Raw genomic sequence first — 24,772 nt, 5'->3', positions numbered from 1 at the left:
ACACCGTTGTAATATGAGGGGCCCTGGGCCTGTACCGCCGGCCACAAGACAGTCCCCCCCCAGGTCAAACAGTGCTCTACGACTTGCAAAATTTTCTCTCACAGCTCCACCAATGTTTAGTCTATGCGCTGACATCCTTCAATGCCTGGCACTGTCAATACCATTGTATTGACATTTTTCTTATGTTAGGCCTTCGAAGCCTGTCTGCGGTCCCTCCTTCCACTAGGCCTCCACTGACCTGTCTACTGCTGCCCGTGTTCCCCTGGAACCAATTTTAAATTGCCTACAGCCAGCCCAATTTATTATGTTAGGGCTTCGAAGCCTGTCTGCGGCCCCTCCTTCCACTAGGCCTCCACTGACCTGTCTACTGCTGCCCGTGTTCCCCTGGAACCAATTTTAAATTGCCTACAGCCAGCCCAATTTATTATGTTAGGGCTTTGAAGCCTGTTTGCGGTCCCTCCTTCCACTAGGCCTCCACTGACCTGTCTACTGCTGCCCGTGTTCCCCTGGAACCAATTTTAAATTGCCTACAGCCAGCCCAATTTATTATTTTAGGGCTTCGAAGCCTGTCTGCGGTCCCTCCTTCCACTAGGCCTCCACTGACCTGTCTACTGCTGCCCGTGTTCCCCTGGAACCAATTTTAAATTGCCTACAGCCAGCCCAATTTATTATGTTAGGGCTTCGAAGCCTGTCTGCGGTCCCTCCTTCCACTAGGCCTCCACTGACCTGTCTACTGCTGCCCGTGTTCCCCTGGAACCAATTTTAAATTGCCTACAGCCAGCCCAATTGATTATGTTAGGGCTTCGAAGCCTGTCTGCGGTCCCTCCTTCCACTAGGCCTCCACTGACCTGTCTACTGCCGCCCGTGTTCCCCTGGAACCAATTGTAAATTGCCTACAGCCAGCCCAATTTATTATGTTAGGGCTTCGAAGCCTGTCTGCGGTCCCTCCTTCCACTAGGCCTCCACTGACCTGTCTACTGCCGCCCGTGTTCCCCTGGAACCAATTTTAAATTGCCTACAGCCAGCCCAATTTATTATGTTAGGGCTTCGAAGCCTGTCTGCGGTCCCTCCTTCCACTAGGCCTCCACTGACCTGTCTACTGCTGCCCGTGTTCCCCTGGAACCAATTTTAAATTGCCTACAGCCAGCCCAATTTATTATGTTAGGGCTTCCAAGCCTGTCTGCGGTCCCTCCTTCCACTAGGCCTCCACTGACCTGTCTACTGCCGCCCGTGTTCCCCTGGAACCAATTTTAAATTGCCTACAGCCAGCCCAATTTATTATGTTAGGGCTTCGAAGCCTGTCTGCGGTCCCTCCTTCCACTAGGCCTCCACTGACCTGTCTACTGCTGCCCGTGTTCCCCTGGAACCAATTTTAAATTGCCTACAGCCAGCCCAATTTATTATGTTAGGGCTTCAAAGCCTGTCTGCGGTCCCTCCTTCCACTAGGCCTCCACTGACCTGTCTACTGCCGCCCGTGTTCCCCTGGAACCAATTTTAAATTGCCTACAGGCAGCCCAATTTATTATGTTAGGGCTTCGAAGCCTGTCTGCGGTCCCTCCTTCCACTAGGCCTCCACTGACCTGTCTACTGCCGCCCGTGTTCCCCTGGAACCAATTTTAAATTGCCTACAGCCAGCCCAAATTATTATGTTAGGGCTTCGAAGCCTGTCTGCGGTCCCTCCTTCCACTAGGCCTCCACTGACCTGTCTACTGCTGCCCGTGTTCCCCTGGAACCAATTTTAAATTGCCTACAGCCAGCCCAATTTATTATGTTAGGGCTTCGAAGCCTGTCTGCGGTCCCTCCTTCCACTAGGCCTCCACTGACCTGTCTACTGCTGCCCGTGTTCCCCTGGAACCAATTTTAAATTGCCTACATCCAGCCCAATTTATTATGTTAGGGCTTCCAAGCCTGTCTGCGGTCCCTCCTTCCACTAGGCCTCCACTGACCTGTCTACTGCTGCCCGTGTTCCCCTGGAACCAATTTTAAATTGCCTACAGCCAGCCCAATTTATTATGTTAGGGCTTCCAAGCCTGTCTGCGGTCCCTCCTTCCACTAGGCCTCCACTGACCTGTCTACTGCTGCCCGTGTTCCCCTGGAACCAATTTTAAATTGCCTACAGCCAGCCCAATTTATTATGTTAGGGCTTCGAAGCCTGTCTGCGGTCCCTCCTTCCACTAGGCCTCCACTGACCTGTCTACTGCTGCCCGTGTACCCCTTGAACCAACATCAGAAAATATAAAAATAAATATTTTGCTTATAAAAAAGAAAATACTGGAGAGATATCAAATGCAGACATTTTAACATTAAAAACAAACACATACAACAAAAATCTGGTACAGTACTAAAAATGGCCACCAGCTACAATAACTTTCTCCTGCAAGTAGTTAACTGAAAGTTTTTTTCAATTTAAAACACAGATATGGCATCCACCGAGTGTTGTCCTGTCGCGCTTTCTTTATATTATTGCCAAGAAGATGCAAAACAATGAAAATAATAAAATCATTATTTACCAAAAAAATAGAGTAAGTCAAAACCACATTGCAAATAAACATTCATTACAAATAAAGAAGCAGGGCGCGTCCGAGGGTGAGTATATACCTAATAGGAATAAAATCACCCTCGGACGCGCCCTGCTTCTTTCCGACAGCCTTCCTTCCTAAGAATCAGCCCTTCCGTGGTGTAGAGAGAGGGTTTGTTACACTCCAAGATGTTCCCCAGGTTGCCTTTCCTGAGCTTCGATCTTCATGCTCTCGTTTAGTAGTTGTCGGAAAGTAGGCTGCATTAGGACTACAAATTGGGTATGGGGTGGAGAGAGATGGTGTGTTCAACTCCAAGGTGTTCTCCAGGTTGCCTTGCCATTGCTTCGGTCTTCCGACTCTCGTTTAGTAGTTGTAGAAAACTACACTGCATTAGGCCTACAAAATGGGTATCGGGTGGAGAGAGATGGTGTGTTCCACTCCAAGGTGTTCCCCATTTTGCCTTTCCTGAGCTTCGATCTTCCGGCTCTCGTTTAGTAGTTGTTGGAAACTACACTGCATTAGGCCTACAAATTTGGTATGGGGTGTAGAGAGATGGTGTGTTCCACTCCAAGGTGTTCTCCAGGTTGCCTTTCCTGAGCTTCGATCTTCCGGCTCTCGTTTAGTAGTTGTTGGAAACTACGCTGCATTAGGCCTACAAATTGGGTATGGGGTGTAGAGAGATGGTGTGTTCCACTCCAAGGTGTTCCCCAGGTTTCCTCGCCAATGCTTCGATCTTCATGCTCTCGTTTAGTAGTTGTTGGAAACTACGCTGCATTAGGCCTACAAATTGGGTATGGGGTGTAGAGAGATGGTGTGTTCCACTCCAAGGTGTTCCCCAGGTTTCCTCGCCAATGCTTCGATCTTCATGCTCTCGTTTAGTAGTTGTTGGAAACTACGCTGCATTAGGCCTACAAATTGGGTATGGGGTGTAGAGAGATGGTGTGTTCCACTCCAAGGTGTTCTCCAGGTTGCCTTTCCTGAGCTTCGATCTTCCGGCTCTCGTTTAGTAGTTCTTGGAAACTACACTGCATTAGGCCTACAAATTGGGTATGGGGTGTAGAGAGATGGTGTGTTCCACTCCAAGGTGTTCTCCAGGTTGCCTTTCCTGAGCTTCGATCTTCCGGCTCTCGTTTAGTAGTTGTTGGAAACTACGCTGCATTAGGCCTACAAATTGGGTATGGGGTGTAGAGAGATGGTGTGTTCCACTCCAAGGTGTTCTCCAGGTTGCCTTTCCTGAGCTTCGATCTTCCGGCTCTCGTTTAGTAGTTCTTGGAAACTACACTGCATTAGGCCTACAAATTGGGTATGGGGTGTAGAGAGATGGTGTGTTCCACTCCAAGGTGTTCTCCAGGTTGCCTTTCCTGAGCTTCGATCTTCCGGCTCTCGTTTAGTAGTTGTTGGAAACTACGCTGCATTAGGCCTACAAATTGGGTATGGGGTGTAGAGAGATGGTGTGTTCCACTCCAAGGTGTTCTCCAGGTTGCCTTTCCTGAGCTTCGATCTTCCGGCTCTCGTTTAGTAGTTGTTGGAAACTACACTGCATTAGGCCTACAAATTGGGTATGGGGTGTAGAGAGATGGTGTGTTCCACTCCAAGGTGTTCTCCAGGTTGCCTTTCCTGAGCTTCGATCTTCCGGCTCTCGTTTAGTAGTTGTTGGAAACTACACTGCATTAGGCCTACAAATTGGGTATGGGGTGTAGAGAGATGGTGTGTTCCACTCCAAGGTGTTCTCCAGGTTGCCTTTCCTGAGCTTCGATCTTCCGGCTCTCGTTTAGTAGTTCTTGGAAACTACACTGCATTAGGCCTACAAATTGGGTATGGGGTGTAGAGAGATGGTGTGTTCCACTCCAAGGTGTTCTCCAGGTTTCCTTTCCTGAACTTCTATCTTCAGGCTCTCATTAAATTGTGGTTAAACGGAACAACTGCATTTGGCGTACTAGTTGGTTTGGGGCCTACTATCGGTTTCTGCCACTCCTTGCTGTTCTCCTGGTTTCCTGTCCTGAAATTCCGTTTTCAGGCGCTCGTTAAGTAGTTGTTAATGTTAGACTGCATTTGGCCTACTAGTTGGGTTGGGGCCTACTATCGGTGTCTGCCACTCCTTGCTGTTCTCCTCCACTGAACAAAGCTGTGCCGCCTGTTTACTACGGTTGCCAATTTTGAACTGCATTTCGACTACTTACTGATTTGGGCCTACTCTCTGTGTCAGCCTCTCATTCCAGTTGTCCTCCACTGCAATGCCCCCTGGTTATTCCTGTGTTACCAATTTTGAACTGCATTTAGCCAACTTTATTCTTTGGGCCTATATCTGTGTTTCCTCCTCATCCTGCCCATTGCCCAGCCAGTGATAGATGAGTCTGCTGGTACATTGACCCATAACGCAACATTCCCCGTGCACGCTACACAACAACATTGTGACCCTGCTGAAAGTCAGGTTGCTCTTCCCGCATACCATACCACCTTACACGGGGACAAAGAGGAAGGTGCAGATGAAAGTGCAGGTTCCTTCATCAGGTGGGGAGAGGAATACTAGTTGGCGACGTCACTGGCACAGGGCCTCTCATAGTACGCAAAAGTGTTGCTGCCGGTGGGAGGCGCCCCCGCCGTGCAAACACATCGCTGTACTTTGAGGGGCCCTGTGCCAGTGCCAATGCCAACGAGTGGGCCCCCCCTGCTTGCTCAGGTTCACAGCACTTGCAAAGTTGAAATACTTACCTCTCCCTGCTCCACTGCCGTGACGTGTTCCAGATTTCCTGGGCCCACTAATTACTTGAACCAGCCCTACCCACCACAACTTTAGCCAAATGACCCCCAATTTCAAATGCCTTACAATTATTATAAGGTAAATTACGCTTGACAAGCTTCATTAAGAAGAATGGATGGTTTTGACATTAAAATGGGCACTCTAGGTGTTTTCCTGGCCCCCACTCACTGCCGACTATGCTGCCCCATTGACTTGCATTGGGTTTCGTGTTTCGGTCGATCCCGACTTTACGTCATAATCGGCCGATTTCACTCGACCCGAATTTTGAGATAGTCGGGTTTCGCGAAACCCGGCTCGACTCTAAAAAGGTCAAGGTCGCTCAACTCTAATCATTACTTCTGTCACTGGAGAGGGATTGCAAAATGTGTGAATACAAACACACACTGATAGAAAAACTACTAATGCCTTTCGCACCTGAGAGCAGTGGCTCAGAGGAACAACAAGGCAGAGGCAGTGGGGGAAGTCACCAACACATCTGGGGCACTGCCAGCACCTCGGAAGGTGGGTTTAGAATGGCCAAACTGTGGCAAAACTTTATGAGCACACCAAAACATCAAGCACCACCATCTGATAGGGTCCGTGTTAGTAGGAGGCAGCATTACAGCAACATGGTGGAAGAGAACGTGTCCGCACATCTCCACATATTAACAGATGGGTTTGCCCCATTTATTTTCTGAGTCTACATATTGGACACATAGTCTGAGCTTTCCTTTGATGCCATGGAGGTATTGGCTTGCCCTGCAGCAGGTGTACTGTCGGAAAGTGTATTTAGCACTGCAGGAGGGGTGTGATCACAGACAGACGCATCCGCCTGTCCACATACCACGTGGGGAAACTAACATTCCTTAAAATGAACGAGTCTTGGATCCCACAAGACTTGCTCATACTTTTGCATAACTGGACAACTAGAGCAGCCACACTCAGCCAATCTTCGACTCTTATTGCTATTTGTTCCATTTGGGTGCCTCCTCCCCAAGAAACTATGCTGACTACCTTCTCCTCCTCCTCTTACACCTAAACTACCATGTCCACCTACTCCTCCAGTTGGACCTCAGCCACCTGGTGGTAGCTTGATAATTTATTTTGTGATCATTCTGTATTCTTTGTTCCATTTTTATTTATTGAACTGACTTCAGTGTTGGCTTACTCCTCCCTTGTCTCTTCCACTTAAACCGCCACATCCACCTCTTCCTCGATTTAGGTTTACGCCTTGCCGTTCTAGATAGCTAGCTTTGTGTTTTTAAATTCTAGGTTGTTTTAAGTGCTCTACATAAAAAAAGAAACACAAGGAAAAAAATACAAAACATGCAAAGAAAGTTGGATTACTCCTACCTTGCTACTACCACCCATAAAGACACCTTCACCTCTTTCTCCACTTGGAATTATGCTTCGTTGTTCGATACAGCTAATTTTGTTTTATAAGTTGTAGATTGTTTTAAGTCACTTCCAAAACAAAAAAAAACAGTGTTGGATTACAGCATCACTGTAAGTGAAGCAGCAATGTGGACTGCATTTTTAGCAATGATTGTATTGGGGAGCAGCAGTAGCATGAAAAATATTATACAGCAGTACTGAGCAGTGTACCTGGAAATCCAGCTCTGGGGTGGAATAAAGAACATTTTGCAGCACTACTGAGCAGTGTACCTGGAAGTCCAGCTCTGGGGTGGAATAAAGAACATTTTGCAGCACTACTAAGCGGTGTAGCTGGGAATCCATCTACGGGGGTGAGAAAAATAAATTACTATACACCGCTATCATTTGATCTGCATGTCTGTCTGCTGCTCACTCTCATTCTGATACAGCTCCCCCTTTCTATAATCTTGAATAGACATTAATAATATGATCCCACAGTGAGCTAAAAGGTCATCTAGTCTTGAGAAGTGCAGGTTTTTGTTGCTTTTCAGAGTGATTGATAAGTTTAATGAAAAGAGGGAGCAGAAAAAATGACTCATAAGTGGGGAAAGAAATAATTCTCTAATGAAATATTTTATAAAGTTTCTTACGTTTGATTGTGTTATTGAGTTTCACAAAGATGGTCGAAACAAAAAAAACACTTTAATATTGTATAGCTGCAAAGTTTACAGACAAGACAGGAGTTGGATATTGCAGTAGGTAAGAAAGACTACTATAGTCTTCAAAAAGCAGCAAAACTAATTGACTTATTATAAATTCCAATGAGAAAAGCAAAGTCCTAGAGTTGAGCTAGAACCAGTTTGTTTTTCAACTGAAAAGAAACTCATAAGGCCGGAGTCACACTAGTCTGTAATACGGACGAGTGCTATGAGATAAAAAATCGCACTCTGACCAGTATTTCTCTATGGGGCAGCTCACATCTTCCGTTTTTTTCTCGTCCGTATTACACTTGCGTGAAATTGTAGCATGCTGCGATTGTCCCCGTATCTCAGCTGAGAAACGCCAATGCAAGTCTATGGGTGCGAGAAAAAAACGCACAGCACACGGACCATCAGTGAGACTTGCGAGAAATTCTCAGGCATTGGCCAGGTGACAGGAAAGGCTCAGCCATTATTTGCTCATTTTGCAAGTGTGTGAGGAAATCTCACCATACGGATGACACACGGATGACACACGGATACTTTTTTGAGAAAAAAGCGCATCCTGGCATCGCACAGGGATGAGATACGGCTCACCATACGGAGAACATTTGTGCGATTCTCGGCAGACAAAATCGGACAGATTTTTTATACATTGTGTGTGACTCCAGCCTTGTTCACAGCCATGCAGTTCACACTTAAGAAAACACAAAACAAGGCTTGCATAGGTGAAGCATTTGTGTTCTATGGCACACTTGAGCACATTTTGGCCATTTTTGATGCACTGTGAGCCATCTCTTCTTTTTGCATACACTATTCAAAAATCTCAAGTAAAGCTAAGATAATAGTATCCGAAACACAAAATTGGACACAGAATTAGTAGTAAACTCTGCACTCAAGAGGATATTGTAAAGTGCTGCTGCAGTGCAGTATAGAGCAACCTCCACCAGGGGTTGCTGGTTAAGGAAAGGAGGTTGTACACACAGCGCAGCAACACTGAACAACAACACAGGTGTCACAGGTAATGAAAGAGACGTGAGACAAGCCAAGGTCATACACAGAGATAGCAGCGCCGTACAGAAGGGGCGAGCAGAGAATAGTCGGGGACAAGCAAAACGTCAGAGCCTACCGGGAACGTGGTAACCAAAACGTGAGACATAAGATGGAGTCGGGGTACAGGCCAAAGGTCGGAGCAAGTCAGAAACGGGTGCAGGCAGTCAGAGGCAAAGAGGAACACTAGTACAGGAATCCAGGTCAGGTGCTCAAACTATGCAGCATGAACTATAGCTGACACTGACCCACAGGCTGCAGAGAACTTAAATAGCTCAGCCAGTTTCAAAGTGAGGCAGAGAGGATTAACTCCCACATGACCAGTCCATAGAGAAAAAAGATGAACATAAGCTCAGAACTGGATCATGACAGTTATGTTGTAAAATATTTATTTACAATTTATCAGTCCGGTAGATATAACGTTTCAGTCCCCACAGGCCTTCATCAGATAAATGCTGTATTATTGTGGTGGGAAGGTATAGTGGGAAGAGCCACTGTCAGGAAGCACTTCCTCTTAGTGGATCTTGCCACCATACTCCAGCGCAGACATACCTACACATTTTTCTAGCTTTACTCCGTATAATTTTCACTAGCCCCAGTGATGTTCAATTAGGGTACCTTCACACTGAGCAACTTTACAACGAGAATGACAGCGATCCGTGACGTTGCAGCGTCCTGGATAGCGTATCTCGTTGTGTTTGACACGCAGCAGCGATCAAGATCCCGTTGTGACATCGCTGGTCGTAGCTGAAAGTCCAGAACTTGATTTGGTTGTCAGGTCGGCGTGATTCGTCATGTTTGACAGCAAAAGCAACGATGCCTGCAATGTTTTTTCACGGAGCTAAAAACCAGCGAGAACGATAAGTGAGTCGCCGTAACGTCACTGGATCGCTCCTGCATCGTTCTGGAGTTGCTGTGTTTGACGTCTCTACAGCAACCTAAACAGCGACGCTGCAGCGATCTAGTTTAGGTCGGATCGTTGTCTATGTCGCTGGAGCATCGCTAAATGTGACGGTACCTTAACTCACTCTCCACCACACCAATACAGCATTTATCTGATGAAGGTCCATGCGGACCGAAATGTTATATCTACCAGCTGTTATCTACAGACTGATTCATTGTAAATCAATTCACAATGTTTTGCAACATATCCTCTTGAGTGTCGAGTTTTTCTACTACTACTACTACTGGTTATAAATGGTATAGTCTCTAACTGGGTCGCTGTGACCAGTGGGATACCGCAGGGGTCTGTATTGGGACCTTTTCTCTTCAACATATTTATTAACGATCTGTTAGAAGGTTTACACAGTAAAATATCGATATTTGCAGATGATACAAAACTATGCAAAGCAGTTAATACAAGAGAAGATAGTATTCTGCTACAGATGGATCTGGATAAGTTGGAAACTTGGGCTGAAAGGTGGCAGATGAGGTTTAACAATGATAAATGTAAGGTTATACACATGGGAAGAAGGAATCAATATCACCATTACACACTGAACGGGAAACCATTGGGTAAATCTGACAGGGAGAAGGACTTGGGGATCCTAGTTAATGATAAACTTACCTGGAGCAGCCAGTGCCCGGCAGCAGCTGCCAAGGCAAACAGGATCATGGGGTGCATTAAAAGAGGTCTGGATACACATGATGAGAGCATTATACTGCCTCTGTACAAATCCCTAGTTAGACCGCACATGGAGTACTGTGTCCAGTTTTGGGCACCGGTGCTCAGGAAGGATATGATGGAACTAGAGTACAAAGGAGGGCAACAAAATTAACAAAGGGGATGGGAGAACTACAATACCCAGATAGATTAGCGAAATTAGGATTATTTAGTCTAGAAAAAAGACGACTGAGGGGCGATCTAATAACCATGTATAAGTATATAAGGGGACAATACAAATATCTCGCTGAGGATCTGTTTATACCAAGTAAGGTGACGGGCACAAGAGGGCATTCTTTGCGTCTGGAGGAGAGAAGGTTTTTCCACCAACATAGAAGAGGATTCTTTACTGTTAGGGCGGTGAGAATCTGGAATTGCTTGCCTGAGGAGGTGGTGATGGCAAACTCAGTCGAGGGGTTCAAGAGAGGCCTGGATGTCTTCCTGGAGCAGAACAATATTGTATCATACAATTATTAGGTTCTGTAGAAGGACGTAGATCTGGGGATTTATTATGATGGAATATAGGCTGAACTGGATGGACAAATGTCTTTTTTCGGCCTTACTAACTATGTTACTATGTTACTACGTTGCTATGTTACTTGTACAGATTGGCTCAGGCACCTCATCTATCTACACCAGAGTGCCATTTATGATTTTTCTTCTCAAAATTGGACACATATGTTTTTCATTTTTCTTACAACAGTTGAGCTTAAATTCTGACACATTTAGCTGAGACTATTTTCCCAACTTTGGTAATTAAAAAAAGGTAAATGGTCTAATCTGCAATATGTTTTATAGGAGGATGAACATATTTTATAATCTGTATTTCTGTATTTCCAGGAGAGCCATTTGATAACACCAGGATCATATCCTCAGCAGTTTCCAATATCATCGTCTCAATGTTACTTGGGAATCGTATGGATTATGAAGATCCACAATTTAACAGGCTCTTGGATTTAATTAATGAAAATATTCGGCTTCTGGCAGACAAAATGATTTTAGTTAGGTTACCCTTCTTACTATTTTTCTTGTTTTATTTTCTTATAATGTACTATTTCTAATATAAATGTCATTATATAATGGCAATGGACAGTTCTACCTATGGATAATTTAATGTGGTTTGCTCAAAAGCTACCAATTAGGGTCAGCAACAAAAACTTCCAATTCTGTGATGGAAGATCTGACATGCCCTTGGAGACATGTTCTCAGGAATGACCTTCACAAGTTATATCTTATACTGTGGATATTTCATACTTTGGGTATATATATATATATATATATATATATATATATATATATATGTATATAAGCAAGTTTATTTGATGTGAATCAGGTCTCTTTTTCTACAAATAATACATATATATATATATATATATATATATATATATATATATGTGTGTGTATATATATATATATATATATATGAGCAAGTTTATTTGATGTGAATCAGGTCTCTTTTTCTACAAATAATACTTTGCAGCTACCGTCATCACATGTTAAAGCCCATATATACAGCAGTTAGTATCATAGCCTGTGTAAAAGCTGAAGCGGAGAATGCAGCAGCCATTCTGTGGTGAATCTGGATAGTAAAGCAACATCACAACTCACAGCTTATCCATAAATATGGGGAGAGAAAGCCATAAATCACTGAAAAACTGTAAAAACCATGTGTGACAGCAGAACTGTAAGAAAGAGTAGGATGTGCGGAAAGAGAATAACAAAGATTTAATTGTAAGGGTGAGGCATTGCAAAGTTTTTTTTGTCTGTGAAGCATGACCAGGAAGGGAAACAAAGTTGCTTGCTTTACGAGTATGTTTATAGTGCTGCTGCAATTCAGTAACACTTTATCTATGCATTTAAGTTTAAGCAAGCCACCAATATTGCGGAAAGAAAAATAAATAAATATGTTGACATTACTAAGATTGTGCTTGTTCCAAGTAACTTGAAAGGGAATGGATACAGTTGTAAGAGACCTCAGAGTGTCTGAACACTAGAAACAACCCTTTCAACTGTTGTTACTACTAAAAACTTCACTATAATAACACTTACAGGTGACCAGGGCAGAACTAGCAGATCTGTAATTCCAGCATACATATATTAGGAGAGGTGTCCATGTTGTTTTACACTATCATGTATGGTTTACTTTATACATTTTTTTTCTACATTTTATCATTCCAGTTATACAATTTATATCCAGTTCTGGGAATTTTACCGGGAAGCCACAAAAGATTTCAGAAGAATGTCAAGGAGCTGCATACGTTCATTCAAGGCACATTTATGAAGAATCTTAAAGAGTTGGACATGAATGATCAGCGAAGCTTCATTGATGTATTTCTTGCAAAGCAGAGAATGGTACACTATTTTTTTGTCTAGGACTGCTGACACACTTGTCAATTCATTGTTATTTTCCTTAATATAGGGAATAGAGATATGCCAACCCAAACAGTAAAGTTAGGCATTTATACCGAATACCTACTTATGAAGAAACGGGGTCAGTGCTCATGTCCACTGGCCCGGCTGTCTTTAGCAAGACTGCATTGACCAAGGCTCTTACCACTGAACGCCCGCTCTATCTCCTGGTGGGCAATGCACTACACAGACAACACAAGGTTAAGGTAAAACAGTGTGGCAATACTTTATTGAACCACGACACACAATAGCAAACAGAACAATCTCAGCAATTAAACCAAAATGGTGCACATTACAGGGCCTCACCCTTCCGCTAACTCACCAAGATAATGGTAGATGTTATGTCAGAGCTCCCAGGGTCGCTACTCCATCTGTGGTATGCATGCAGAGAGGAGGTAATGACAAGCATAGGGATGTATCCGTGAGCAGTCCTGTGTTCTTTCAGCTGCGTCCGATGTGTACCCTATGTGCCATACAGCAATTCAAAAGGAGAAAAACGGTAGAATCCTGTGGCACCTCCTGGTAGGCAAACAGGAGCTGCCGCAGGTTTTTCTCCAAGTCCCCTCTCTCAGACTCCACATACCAACTAATGAAATGCGTGAGCGTTTCATTGAAACGTTCACAAAGCCCATTAGTTTCGAGGTGGTAGGGGGTGGTACGCATGAGGCAGACACCAGGATTTTCCCAGAGCGTCTGAATCAGCTTGCTTTGGAATTGGGTCCCCTGGTCAGTCAATACCTCCTGTAGAAACCCTACTTGACTAAGAATGTCCAGTAGAGCTTGAGCAGCCATGTGCTCTGCATCTATGGATGACAGGGCAACAGCCTCCGGATAGCCGGTGGGCAAAGTCAACCAGGGTGAGGATGAACCTCTTTCCACTGTGGCTGGGGATAGCTAAAGGACCCACTAAATCAATGGCTACCCTCTGGAAGGGTTCACCTATCAAGGGCATGGATTGGAGCAGGGCACGACAGGGTGCTCCCCCCATCCGTTAACAAACTGGACAAGAGGCTCGCTATCTCCGCACCTCTTGAGCGACCTTTGGCCATAAGAAACTACGAAGTAGTCGAGCCTGGGTCTTTCTCACCCCCATGTGCCCAGCTGCAGGAACATCATGTGCCAAGCGCAGGAGTTGGAGCCGATACTGCTAGGGCACCAAGAGCTCATGGACATAGGTTAAAGGTTTCTCTGGGCATGATGCGGGGTTTTCCCTATATAGCAGTCCATTTTACCATCTATACACCTCTCCCTGATTTGTTTCCCCAGGTCGAGTGGCTGTACTGTGGGCAAATTCTAGGGTGGGATCTGTCAGTTGGGCTTTCCTAAACTCTTTGTAATCTGTCTCCCCCAGTCAATGACAAAAGTCTGGTCAAGTGTACTTACCACCGTCGGCTCATAGGGGGTTGGTGGGGGCTTGGAGTGTTGGTCATTCTTGGTATGGGTGGCAGAAGGATCCACATCAGGGTGTTTCTTGGCTTGGCTTCAGGTGACGACAGTAACATATTGGCTGGACAGTCCTTGTCCGAGGTCATAACCCAAAATAACCGGTGTGTGGAGGTCGTCCATGAGTCCCACTTCAACTTCTCCCTGGTCAGTACCCCAGTCCAGCCGCATGGGGCTAGAGGGATGTCCAAGCGCTGACCTCCAGCAAGGGAGATGGTCACTTGGCGACATGGTAAATGGTGTTCAGGTGGGACAATATCTGGGCAGACCACTGTGATAGAGGACCCAGTGTCCCGAAGTCCCTGGGCCTGGATATCACTGACCTTGACTGGCTGGATGTGGCATAGGAGGTTGGCGGGTGTAGGCTGGCCAATCTGCTGTGTAGTATGGACAGGATATATCACTGTTGCTGGTGTATCCTGGGAATAGCATCCCTCCAACCCTGCTGGCTCGTGTTGGCAGATGTTGACTGGCTGAGCTGGCAATCGGGCTCCAGGCATGAGGCCCCGGCACTGGAAACAATCTTTGGCAATGTGTCCAAGGCACCCACATGTATAGCAGTGCCGTGGGTTGGTCAACTCACGGGTACTGTTGCTAACCCTTGGTCCTGGTTGTGAGTCAAAACTTTGGTTGAAGGATGTTCTTGGATTGATGGGAACATCGGGTCTCTAGTGGGGTTGGTTGGCTGTAAATTCTTCAGCCAATAGGGCTGCTTGCTCTGGAGTGTCTGGCTTCTGGTCAACTATCCATTCTCAAATTTCTAGGGCCATCTTCTCCCTAAGTTGCTCAAGCACAATCATGTCCCGAAGGGCTGCAACAGAGTGGGCAGCCCAACTGTCAAGCCAGTGGTTGCAGTGTCTCCGGAGTTGACTGCCAAATTCTATATAGGAGACCCCTTGGTGAGACAATGTCTGGAACTTGATGCGATACCTCTCAGGGGTGATGGTAAAAAGTGCCAGCAGGGTGTTCTTAATAGTTCCATAATCCTGGCAGTATTGAAGCCCAAGTGACCGGGCAGCATGCCGAGCCCGACCAGTCAAATTAGTCCACAGATATTTAGCCCAGTTTGATATGAGCACCTGGTGCATCAGCATTAAAGTCATAAATTCTTGCAGATGTTTATCGACTTCGGTGTTGGACTCATTAAACACTGGCACATTTCTGTAGCGGAGCTGCATTCCTTGTTGGGGGATTACCATGGGGTTAGGGTCCGATGCTGGCTGTAGGGGTACTGGAACTCCCCAAACTGATTCCATAACACAAGCTCTTTCACCACTTGAGGCTCCAGGTCCCAATATAGCCAACAACTCCTGAATTTGTGCTGCAGGTGACTGGGTAGATTCCAGACTGCCACAGGGTCTTTAGCTTTGCACTCAAAGTCTCTTCACAAATTAAAAACCCATTTTATAAGAATTTTCACCTCAAAAGGACTCTTATGTACATAATATGGTGTCCCTGTTAGAGATGGGTGGAACTCTGGATGTTCGGGTCTCACGGGTTTGGCCAAACAGTTTAAAAAAAGTTCAGGTTCGGGTACCAGAACCCGAACCTGAACCCCATTCACTTGAATGGGGGGTCCGAACGTTCAATGTTTGCCATGCAGTCATGTACATGATAGCGCAGTAAACACTGCTTCTGATTGGCAGTAAAATTATTACCGCCAGTCAGACAGCCGGAGTTCCCACGCTGTCAAATGACAGCATGAACCCGCAGCTGGGATTTGAGGTATAAAGTTTACCTCCAGTCACTTGTGTCGGCTGATGGGACAACTGCTCCCATTAACCGAGGCCTTCTGCCCCTAATAACAGTGAGAGCAGACAGCAGCTAATGGGAATATTCATCACCTGGTGCCTGCACTTTAAATAAATAATAATAAAAAAATCCTGTGAGTTCCCCTGTGTTTTTGATAATCATCCAGGCAAAACGGACAGCTGCGGGCTGCAACCCTCATCTGTCCGTATTAGCAAGGTTGGTTTTCAAGAGTAGAGGATTCCCCAAGCTTTTTTTTAAATTATTATTATTATTTTTTAAATTATTATCATTGTTATTATTATCATTCTTGACAACCAGCCTTGCTAAAGCAGACAGCTTGGGGCTGGTATTCTCAGCTGGTAATGAACCATGGATATTGACCCTCCTGAATAAAAATAGCAGCTCACAGCTGCCTCAGAAAAGGCACAACCATTAGATGTGCCAATTTTTGTGCTTTGCCCTGCTCTTCCTACTTGCCCTGTAGCGGTGGCAAGAGAGGTTCATATTTGTGGGGTTGATGTCACCTTTGTATTTTCTGGTGACATCAAGCCCACGGATTAGTAGTGGAGATGTGTCTATATTCATTACTAATCCAATAGTTACATGGTAAATAGTGATGAGTGAGTATACTCTTTGCTCGGGTTTTCCTGAGCACGCTCGGGTGGTCTCCGAGTCTCTGAGGACTTCATACATGTATTCAGGCTGTCCAGCAGCCATAAATCATGCAGCTGAGGCGAGGAAAATTAAGTCTCTGAGCACTAACAAATACTCGGAGATCACCCGAGCCTGCTCGGGAAAACCCCAGCAACGACTACACTCTCTCATCACTAATGGTAAATTAAGACACAGCCAGAATAATGTATTTTATTTGAAATAAAAACAAACCACACTTTTCCTTTTTTATTTAAAAATAATAAACACAGTTATATTCATCTAACGTCCATTCCATCGAATCCCTTGTCTCCTGTAATAAATTAATAAAAATAAAAAAAACAGTATCCCTCACCTATCCGACGTTCTGTCCCATGCTGTAATCCATGTCTGGGGGATAAATAGTTTTCAACATGGAGGGTGACATGATTTGACCATCCAGCCTGAGAACCACTGATGAATGAGCTGCTGCAAGCACAGCATTAATGAGCAGCGGTGTCCTCATCGAGGTTACCGCAGGTCACTGAGGCTGCATTCACAGCTGGGCCAAATTCACCGCAGTGAAATTCTCTACATCTGTTAATTATTCTTTGGGTCAGGATGCTTTAGTGTATTAAAAAGCAGCTTTTGTAATGGCAATGAGGACACATTCGATTTATATTTCATGTAAAAAAAAAACTGGTGGAAATTCAATGATGAACTAGGATCTGCATTTTCAACCTCCCCACTGTAACCTGAAAAACATAGTTGGCTACTTTCTTTTTTGTTTTTCAATTCTTCCATTTAAAGGTCCAAGATTATCTAGTTTGCAATGATATGTCTTAATAAGTAATTGCTAAAAGTCTCATTAGAAATTTTCAAATGGAAATATTAGAAAAAATAATCTAAAACTTTTATTTTTGGATATTTTAGGAAAAGGCAAATGCCCAGTCCTATTTTCATAATGACAACCTGACCGGTTTGATAAGATCTATTTTTACTGCGGGGACAGAGACCACATCTACCACAATCCGTTGGGGTATACTGATGATGATTAAATATCCTCATTATCAAGGTAATTTATTTAGGATAGCATGGCTTGCGCAATAATTTCATACAAACTAGGAAAAACAACTTATGGACATGGTAAGGGTTAATGGATTGGGCTTAGGACAAGAAAATGTACTTGTGATTGATTTATTTCAAAAATATAGCAAAGTCCAAAACTGTTTATAGGGTCAAAGTTGGTTAGTCTTTTGCAAAAAGATTTCTTAATGCTTGCAGGTTGCTCACTATACGCTGTCAGGATTCTTGGGCATTTTTGACGGAACAGGGTGGTGACCACAAGTGTGCAATTTGTATGCGATTTCCAACTAGAAAACTGTGGCTTAGCTCAATTCTTTTGTATTGAGTGAGGCCAAGCAAGTCTAGTTGTAATCTATCTAAATCGTGTGCATTCTGTAAGCATTCATAAGTCTGAAGTCACATAAAGTGACTGCAGATTTTAAGCAGATGACCGGACAACTCATTTATTATGGAAAAATTAATTAATACTGTTGTACGACCTGTATTCCACTGGAGTAAAGATGCACCAAAAGTTAATATTTATTATGCTTGCTTATACAATGTTAACATTTTCTGCAGCACTGTACAGATATTGTCATCACTGCCTACATCCCCTATCAGTAGGTAGTGTGGGAAAAAACTGGAATATCCAGAGGAAACCTAATTTTGCGGCAAAAACTGAAAACTTAAGGACTTGAGTATAAGCCTGGTATGCATGGCCCCCTCATCCCTATCTTGGTATACACGCCCCCCTCATCCCTATCCTGGTAAGCATAGTCTCCTCATCCCCATCCTGGTATGAATGGCCTTTTCACCCCCATCCTGGTATGCATGACCTCCTCATCCCTATCCTGGTATGCATGGCCTCCTCATCCCCATCTTGGTATGCAAGGCCTCCTCATCCCTATCCTAATATGCCTGCCCCCCTCATCCCTATCCTGGTATGCATGGCCTCCTCATCCCCATCCTGGTATGCATGGCCCCCTCATCCCCATCCTGGTATGCATGGCCTCCTCATCCCCATCCTGGTATGCATGGCCCCTTCCTCTCTATCCTGATATGCATGGCCCCCTCATCCCCATCCTGGTATGCATGGCCTCCTCATCCCTATCCTGGTATGCATAGCCTCCTCAACCCCATCCTGGTATTCCTGGCCCCCTCATCCCCATCCTGGTATGCATGGCCTCCTCAACCCCATCCTGGTATGCAAGGCCTCCTCATCCTTATCCTAATATGCATGACCCCTTCATCCTATCATGGTATGCACGGCCTCCTCATCCCATCCTGGTATGCATTGCCCATTCATCCCCATCATGGTATGCACGGCCTCCTCATCTTCATCCTGGTATGCATGGCCTCCTCATCCCTATCCTGGTATGCATCGCCTCCTCATCGCATGCCTTGGATGCATGGCCTCCTCATTCTTATGCTGGTATGCATTGCCACCTCATCCCTATCCTGGTATACATGGCCTGCATCAGAAAAGTATTAAAAAAATCCTACTTACCTTCCTGTGCTCCCTCGCAGTGTCTTGTTACAATGCCAGCAACTGATTTATGGTTGTAAGCAGCGCATGGCAGTGATGTCATGCACTGCTTACAAACCGAGGACAGCTGCCAAAATACTCACTGCTCCCCATGCCGAGACTATGTGCGTGAAGGGCAGTGAATATTCATTGCCTTTTAATAGCACGCACAGTAAACTTAGCTGCTGGTTTGCTGCAGCTGTCAGGCGATGATGTGTGCCCACTACAAAAGGGAATGAATATTCACTGCTCTCCACTCCCATGGGAGTGGAGAGCAGTGAATACTCATTCCCTTAATTAGCAAACACACGTGATTGCCCGTCAGCTGCAGCCGGAGGCTGCGACTACTGTAATAAAGAGCAGTGAATAGTAATTTCTTTTTAGCAGTGGGCACAAGCATTAACCGCAGAAGCCGGCTCCTGCCTCCTGTGACCCGCTACTCCACCGCTGCCGCACCCCCTCTGTCTTGTTGGACCTTCACTCAAGCATAACATGATGGGGGCTTTTTCAGCACAAAAAATGTGCTAAAAATCTTGGCTTATACTCGAGTATATACGGTAGTTGAGTGTTCTCAATGTTTTTTTGTGCCAATCAGTATCCAATGAATCACTTAATTATATTTTTTTTAGAAAAAGTACAAGAAGAAATTTCAAAAGTAATTGGAGCAGCTGAACCCAATTGTAGCCATCGTCTACAAATGCCCTTCACCAATGCAGTCATACACGAGACCCAGAGATTCACAGACATTGTACCATTGAGTTTGCCACGCGAAACCACAAGAGATGTCAACTTTAGAGGCTACCATCTTCCAAAAGTAAGTGAAGCATCAAGAAAACTATAATTTTCCCATTTCTTTGGGTCTACCATCCAAAATATTATTTATTTAAAACATTTCCATAGTCATACACATTTGCATCTCATTAAGGTACATATAAACAGGTGCTTCTCACAAAATTAGAATATCATCAAAAAGTTGATTTATTTCAGTTCTTCAATACTAAAAGTGAAACTCATTTATTATATAGCTCTGGCAAAAATTAAGAGACCACTGCAAAATGTTCAGTTTGTCTGATGTTTCTCTTTATAGGTATATTTTTGAGTAAAATGTAAATTGTTCATTTATTCTATAAACTTCTGACAACATGTCTCCGAATTTCCAAGCAATACATTTTGTATTTTTTTCTGAAAAGGAGAAATGGTCAAAATTTAAAACAAACATACAGTGCTTTCAGACCTCAAGTAATATAAAAAGAAAACAAGTTCAGAATCATTTAGAAACAACAATATTAATGTTTTAACTCAAGAAGAGTTCAGAAATCAATATTTTGTGGAATAACCATGATTTTTAATCACAGCTTTCATACATCTTGGCATTCTTTCCACCCGTCTTTCACACTGCTTCTGGCACAAAAAATGTAAGCAGTTCTTCTTGCTTGATGGCTTGTGACTATCCATCATCCCCTTGATTATATTCAAGATGTTTTCAATTTCCAGGTCTGTAGATTGGACTGCCCATGACAGGGTTTTGATGTGGTGGTCTCTTAATTTTTTGACAGAGCTGTATTATTTATAGTCATTACAAACAGAATGATCTATTTCAAGTGTTTATTATTATTATTATTATTATTATTATTATTATTTATTATTATAGTACCATTTGTTCCATGGCGCTTTACATGTGAGGAGGGGTATACATAATAAAAACAAGTACAATAATCTTAAACGATACAAGTCACGAGTCGACTGATACAGTAGGAGAGAGGAAACAGCCCACGAGGGCTCACAATTTTATTATTATTATTATTTATTTATTTATATACCAATCTACAAGGGATGGGTGAGGATACAATAGGTGAGGGTAGAGCTGATTGTGCAGTGGTTTGGTCGATCGGTGGTTACTGCAGGTTGTAGGCTTGTCGGAAGCGGTAGGTCTTCAGGTTCGTTTTGATGGTAGGCAAGAGACTGATATGATGTGGTAGAGAGTTCCAGAGTAGGGGTGATGCGCAAGAGAAATCTTGTATGCGACTATGGGAAGAGGAGATAAGAGGGGAGTAGAGAAGGAGATCTTGTGAGGATCTGAGGTTGCGTGCAGGAAAGTACCAGGAGACGAGGTCACAGATGTATGGAGGAAACAGGTTGTGGATGGCTTTGTAGGTCATCATGGTTAGGGTTTTGTACTGGAGTGACTGGGCAATGGGGAGCCAGTGAAGGGATTGACAGAGGGGAGAGGCTGGGGAACAGTGGGAGGACAGGTGTATTATTCGGGCAGCAGAGTTTAGAATAGATTGGAGGTGTGTGAGAGTGTTCTAGGGGCGGCCACAGAGCAGGAGGTTGCAGTAGTCAAATCGGGAGATGATGAGGGCATTGACTAGGGTTTTTGCAGATTCTTGGTTTAGGAATGTACGGATTTGTGAAATATTTTTGAGTTGAATGCAACAGGAAGTGGAAACTGCTTGGATATGTGATTTGAAGGAGAGAACAGTGTCAAGGATTAACCCGAGGCAGCGAGCTTGTGCAACTGGGGAGAGTAGGCAGCCGTTTACTGTAATGGATAGGTTCGTTGGGGGGGTTGCGTGAAATAGGGGAAAGATTATGAATTCTGTTTTCTCCATGTTAAGTTTTAGAAATCTGGCAGAGAAGAAGGATAAAATAGGGGACAGACATTGCGGGATTCTGGTTAGTAGTGGTGATATCTGGTCCAGAGATGTAGATCTGTGTGTCGTCAGCATAGAGGTGATACTGAAAGCCGTGTGATTTTATGAGCTATCCCAGGCCAAAGGTGTAAATGGATAAGAGCAGTGGAGCTAGGACTGAACCTTGCTGGACTCTGACAGATAGGGGGCGAAGTGAGGAGGTGATGTGTGAGTGGGAGATGCTGAATGTCCTGTCTGTTAGGTATGATGAGATCCAGGAAAGGGCCAAGTCTGTGATGCAAAGGGATGAGAGCGTCTGTAATAATAGGGAATGGTCCACTGTGTCAAAGGCAGAGGACAGGTCCAGGAGGAGGAGGACAAAGTAGTGTCGCTTGCTCTTGGCAGTTAATAGGTCAATGGTGACCTTAGGGCAGTTTCAGTGGAATGGTGTGACCAGAAGCCGGATTGTAAGCGGTCGAAGTGGGAGCAGGAAGAGAGATGGGAGGACAGTTCAAGATGGACGTGTTGTTCCAGTAGTTTTGAGGCATAGGGGAGAAGTGATATAGGGCAATAGCTAGATAAAGAGGATGGGTCAAGAGAGGGCTTTTTGAGGATACATGTGATTGAGGCAGGTTTAACCCCTTTACCCCCAAGGGTGGTTTGCACGTTAATGACCAGGCGAATTTTTACAATTCTGACCACTGTCCCTTTATGAGGTTATAACTTTGGAACTCTTCAACGGATCCCGGTGATTCTTACACTGTTTTCTCATGACATATTGTACTTCATAACAGGCATACATTTTTTTTTATATTACCTGTTTTTATTTGTGAAAAAAAACGGAAATTTGGTGAAAATTTTGAAAATTTAGCAATTTTCCAAATTTGAATTTTTGTGCCCTTAAATAATAGAGATATGTCACACAAAATACTTAATAAGTAACATTTCCCACATATCAACTTTACATCAGCACAATTTTGGAGCCGAAATGTTTTTTTGTTAGGGAGTTATAAGGGTTAAAAATTGACCAGCAATTTCTAATTTTAACAACACCATTTTTTTTTCTATCGACCACATCACATTTGATGTCATTTTGAGGGGTGTGTAATCAAGTGGGTAATCAAGTGTGACACCATTCTAAAAACTGCACCCCTCAAGGTGCTCAAAACCACATTCAAGAAGTTTATTAACCCTTCAGGTGTTTCACAGGAATTTTTGGAATGTTTAAAAAAAAATGAACATTTACCTTTTTTTCACAAAAAAATTTCTTCAGCTCCAATTTGTTTTATTTTTCCAAGAGTAACAGGAGAAATTGGACCACAAAAGTTGTTGTACAATTTGTCCTAAGTACCCTGATACCCTATTTGTGGGGGTAAAGCACTGTTTTGGCGCATGGCAGAGCTCGGAAAGGAAGGAGCGCCATTTGACTTTTTCAATGCAAAATTGACTGGAATTGAGATGGGACGCCATGTTGAGTTTGGAGAGCCACTGATGTGCCTAAACATTGAAACCCCCATAAGTGACACCTTTTTGGAAACTAGACCCCCTAAGGAACTTATCTAGATTTGTGGTGAGCACTTTGACCCACCAAGTGCTTCACAGAAGTTTATAATGCAGAGCCGTAAAAATAAAAAATCATATTTTTTCACAAAAATGATCTTTTTGCCCCCAATTTTTTATTTTCCCAAGGGTAAGAGAAGAAATTGGACCCCAAAAGTTGTTGTTCAATTTGTCCTGAGTATGCTGATACATGAGGGTAAACCACTGTTTGGGCACATGGCAGAGCTCGGAAGGGAAGGAGCACCGTTTGACTTTTCAATGCAAAATTGACTGGAATTGAGATGGAACACCATGTTGCATTTGGAGAGCCCCTGATGTGCCTAAACAGCGGAAACCCACAATTCTAACTGAAACCTTAACCCAAACACTCCCCTAACCCTAATCGCAAACACACCCCTAACCCTAATCGCAAACACACCCCTAACCCCAACCACCCCAACCACACCCCTAACCCTAACACACAGGGATGGGCAACTGAATAAGATAAGTACAACTTGTACAATTATTTTTCTATGACCACGATCAATATATGGATTTATTGTTTCCCTGCATTATATCTAAAATGTGATATATAATTAAGAAATATACTATCTGTGGAGTATACTGGTATTATCTATTTTTGGACATATTGTGGCCTCTTATTTTTTGGTAGTAGGTTATAGTTATGACTGACTAAAATTCTATTAGATATTAAGTATAAATATCTACCAACTTAGAGGAATACCTCTTTGATCCATAATAGTGCTCCCAGATGTAACTCTGCTAAATTTGAGTAAACACATATACCTTCGTGTTGTAGGGCATATTTGTGTCCTTTAGTTTTTGAGTATGCAGCGGGCGTAAAAATATGAACAGCTATAAGACATGACATAAGGAGTAATTAATTACTAAGAATATCTCTCTTATACTCTTGCTCACAGCTGCACCTTAGCTATAAGGTATCAGGATCTATACAACTAATAATCCTGAAAAAAAAGGTTGGTATATTAAACTATCAAAATATACCTTGCAGGTGTTATTGATTAAGTACATTAGCACTTTAATGTACTGGTGTTAGTGATGGTGTTTCTTTGTTAGTCCCCCTTAGGGTCTTAAGGGAGAGCCGTCGTTTAGTGGGGGCGCCATATCGAACTTAGGGTGCCAACCTCCACGGTAAGGTAGGGTGAGGAAGGTAAAAAGCACCTCCTCACTTTTTTACCTCTATCCTTTTTAGCATTAAGATTATATTGTTAAGATTAACCATTGTCTCCTGACCCTAACCTAGGTCAATTTTTACCTATAAAAATTAAGTTATATTTTAGGGTCATGCTTTTTGGTCCTTTTTTGGTTGACAAAAATTATTCATGTTCTATTTTTCTATATTCGTTTGGTTATTTCTCAACACAACCCTAACCCTAATCCCAACCCTAACCACACCCCTAACCCTAATCCCAACCACAACCCTAACCATACCGCTAACCCTGACACACCTCTAACCCTAATCCCAACCGTAAATGTAATCCAAACCCTAGCCCTAACCCTAACCCTAGCCCTAACCCTAGCCCTAACCCTAACCCTAGCCCTAACCCTAATGGGAAAATGGAAATAAATACTTTTTTTTACCTTTTTAATTTTTCCCTAACAAAGGGGGTGATGAAGGGGGGTTTGATTTACTTTTCTAGCGGGTTTTCTAGCGGATTTTTATGACTGGCAGCCGTCACACACTGAAAGA

General features: G+C 43.8%; 1 protein-coding gene across 1 annotated transcript in view; it reads left to right on the top strand.

Moving 5' to 3' along the window:
• LOC138680973 (cytochrome P450 2K4-like) overlaps positions 1-24,772 on the top strand; it is an 89,634-nt gene that overhangs the window by 30,479 nt on the left and 34,383 nt on the right. Inside the window, exons 4-7 of the mRNA XM_069768159.1 lie at positions 10,885-11,045; positions 12,223-12,396; positions 17,212-17,353; positions 19,498-19,682. Coding sequence (XP_069624260.1) covers positions 10,885-11,045; positions 12,223-12,396; positions 17,212-17,353; positions 19,498-19,682 — 662 coding nt within the window. The remainder of the gene's footprint in view (positions 1-10,884; positions 11,046-12,222; positions 12,397-17,211; positions 17,354-19,497; positions 19,683-24,772) is intronic.

Source organism: Ranitomeya imitator, chromosome 5 (assembly GCF_032444005.1).
Source record: "Ranitomeya imitator isolate aRanImi1 chromosome 5, aRanImi1.pri, whole genome shotgun sequence".
NCBI lineage: Eukaryota > Metazoa > Chordata > Amphibia > Anura > Dendrobatidae > Ranitomeya > Ranitomeya imitator.
This window is presented reverse-complemented; position numbering and strand designations above follow the sequence as displayed.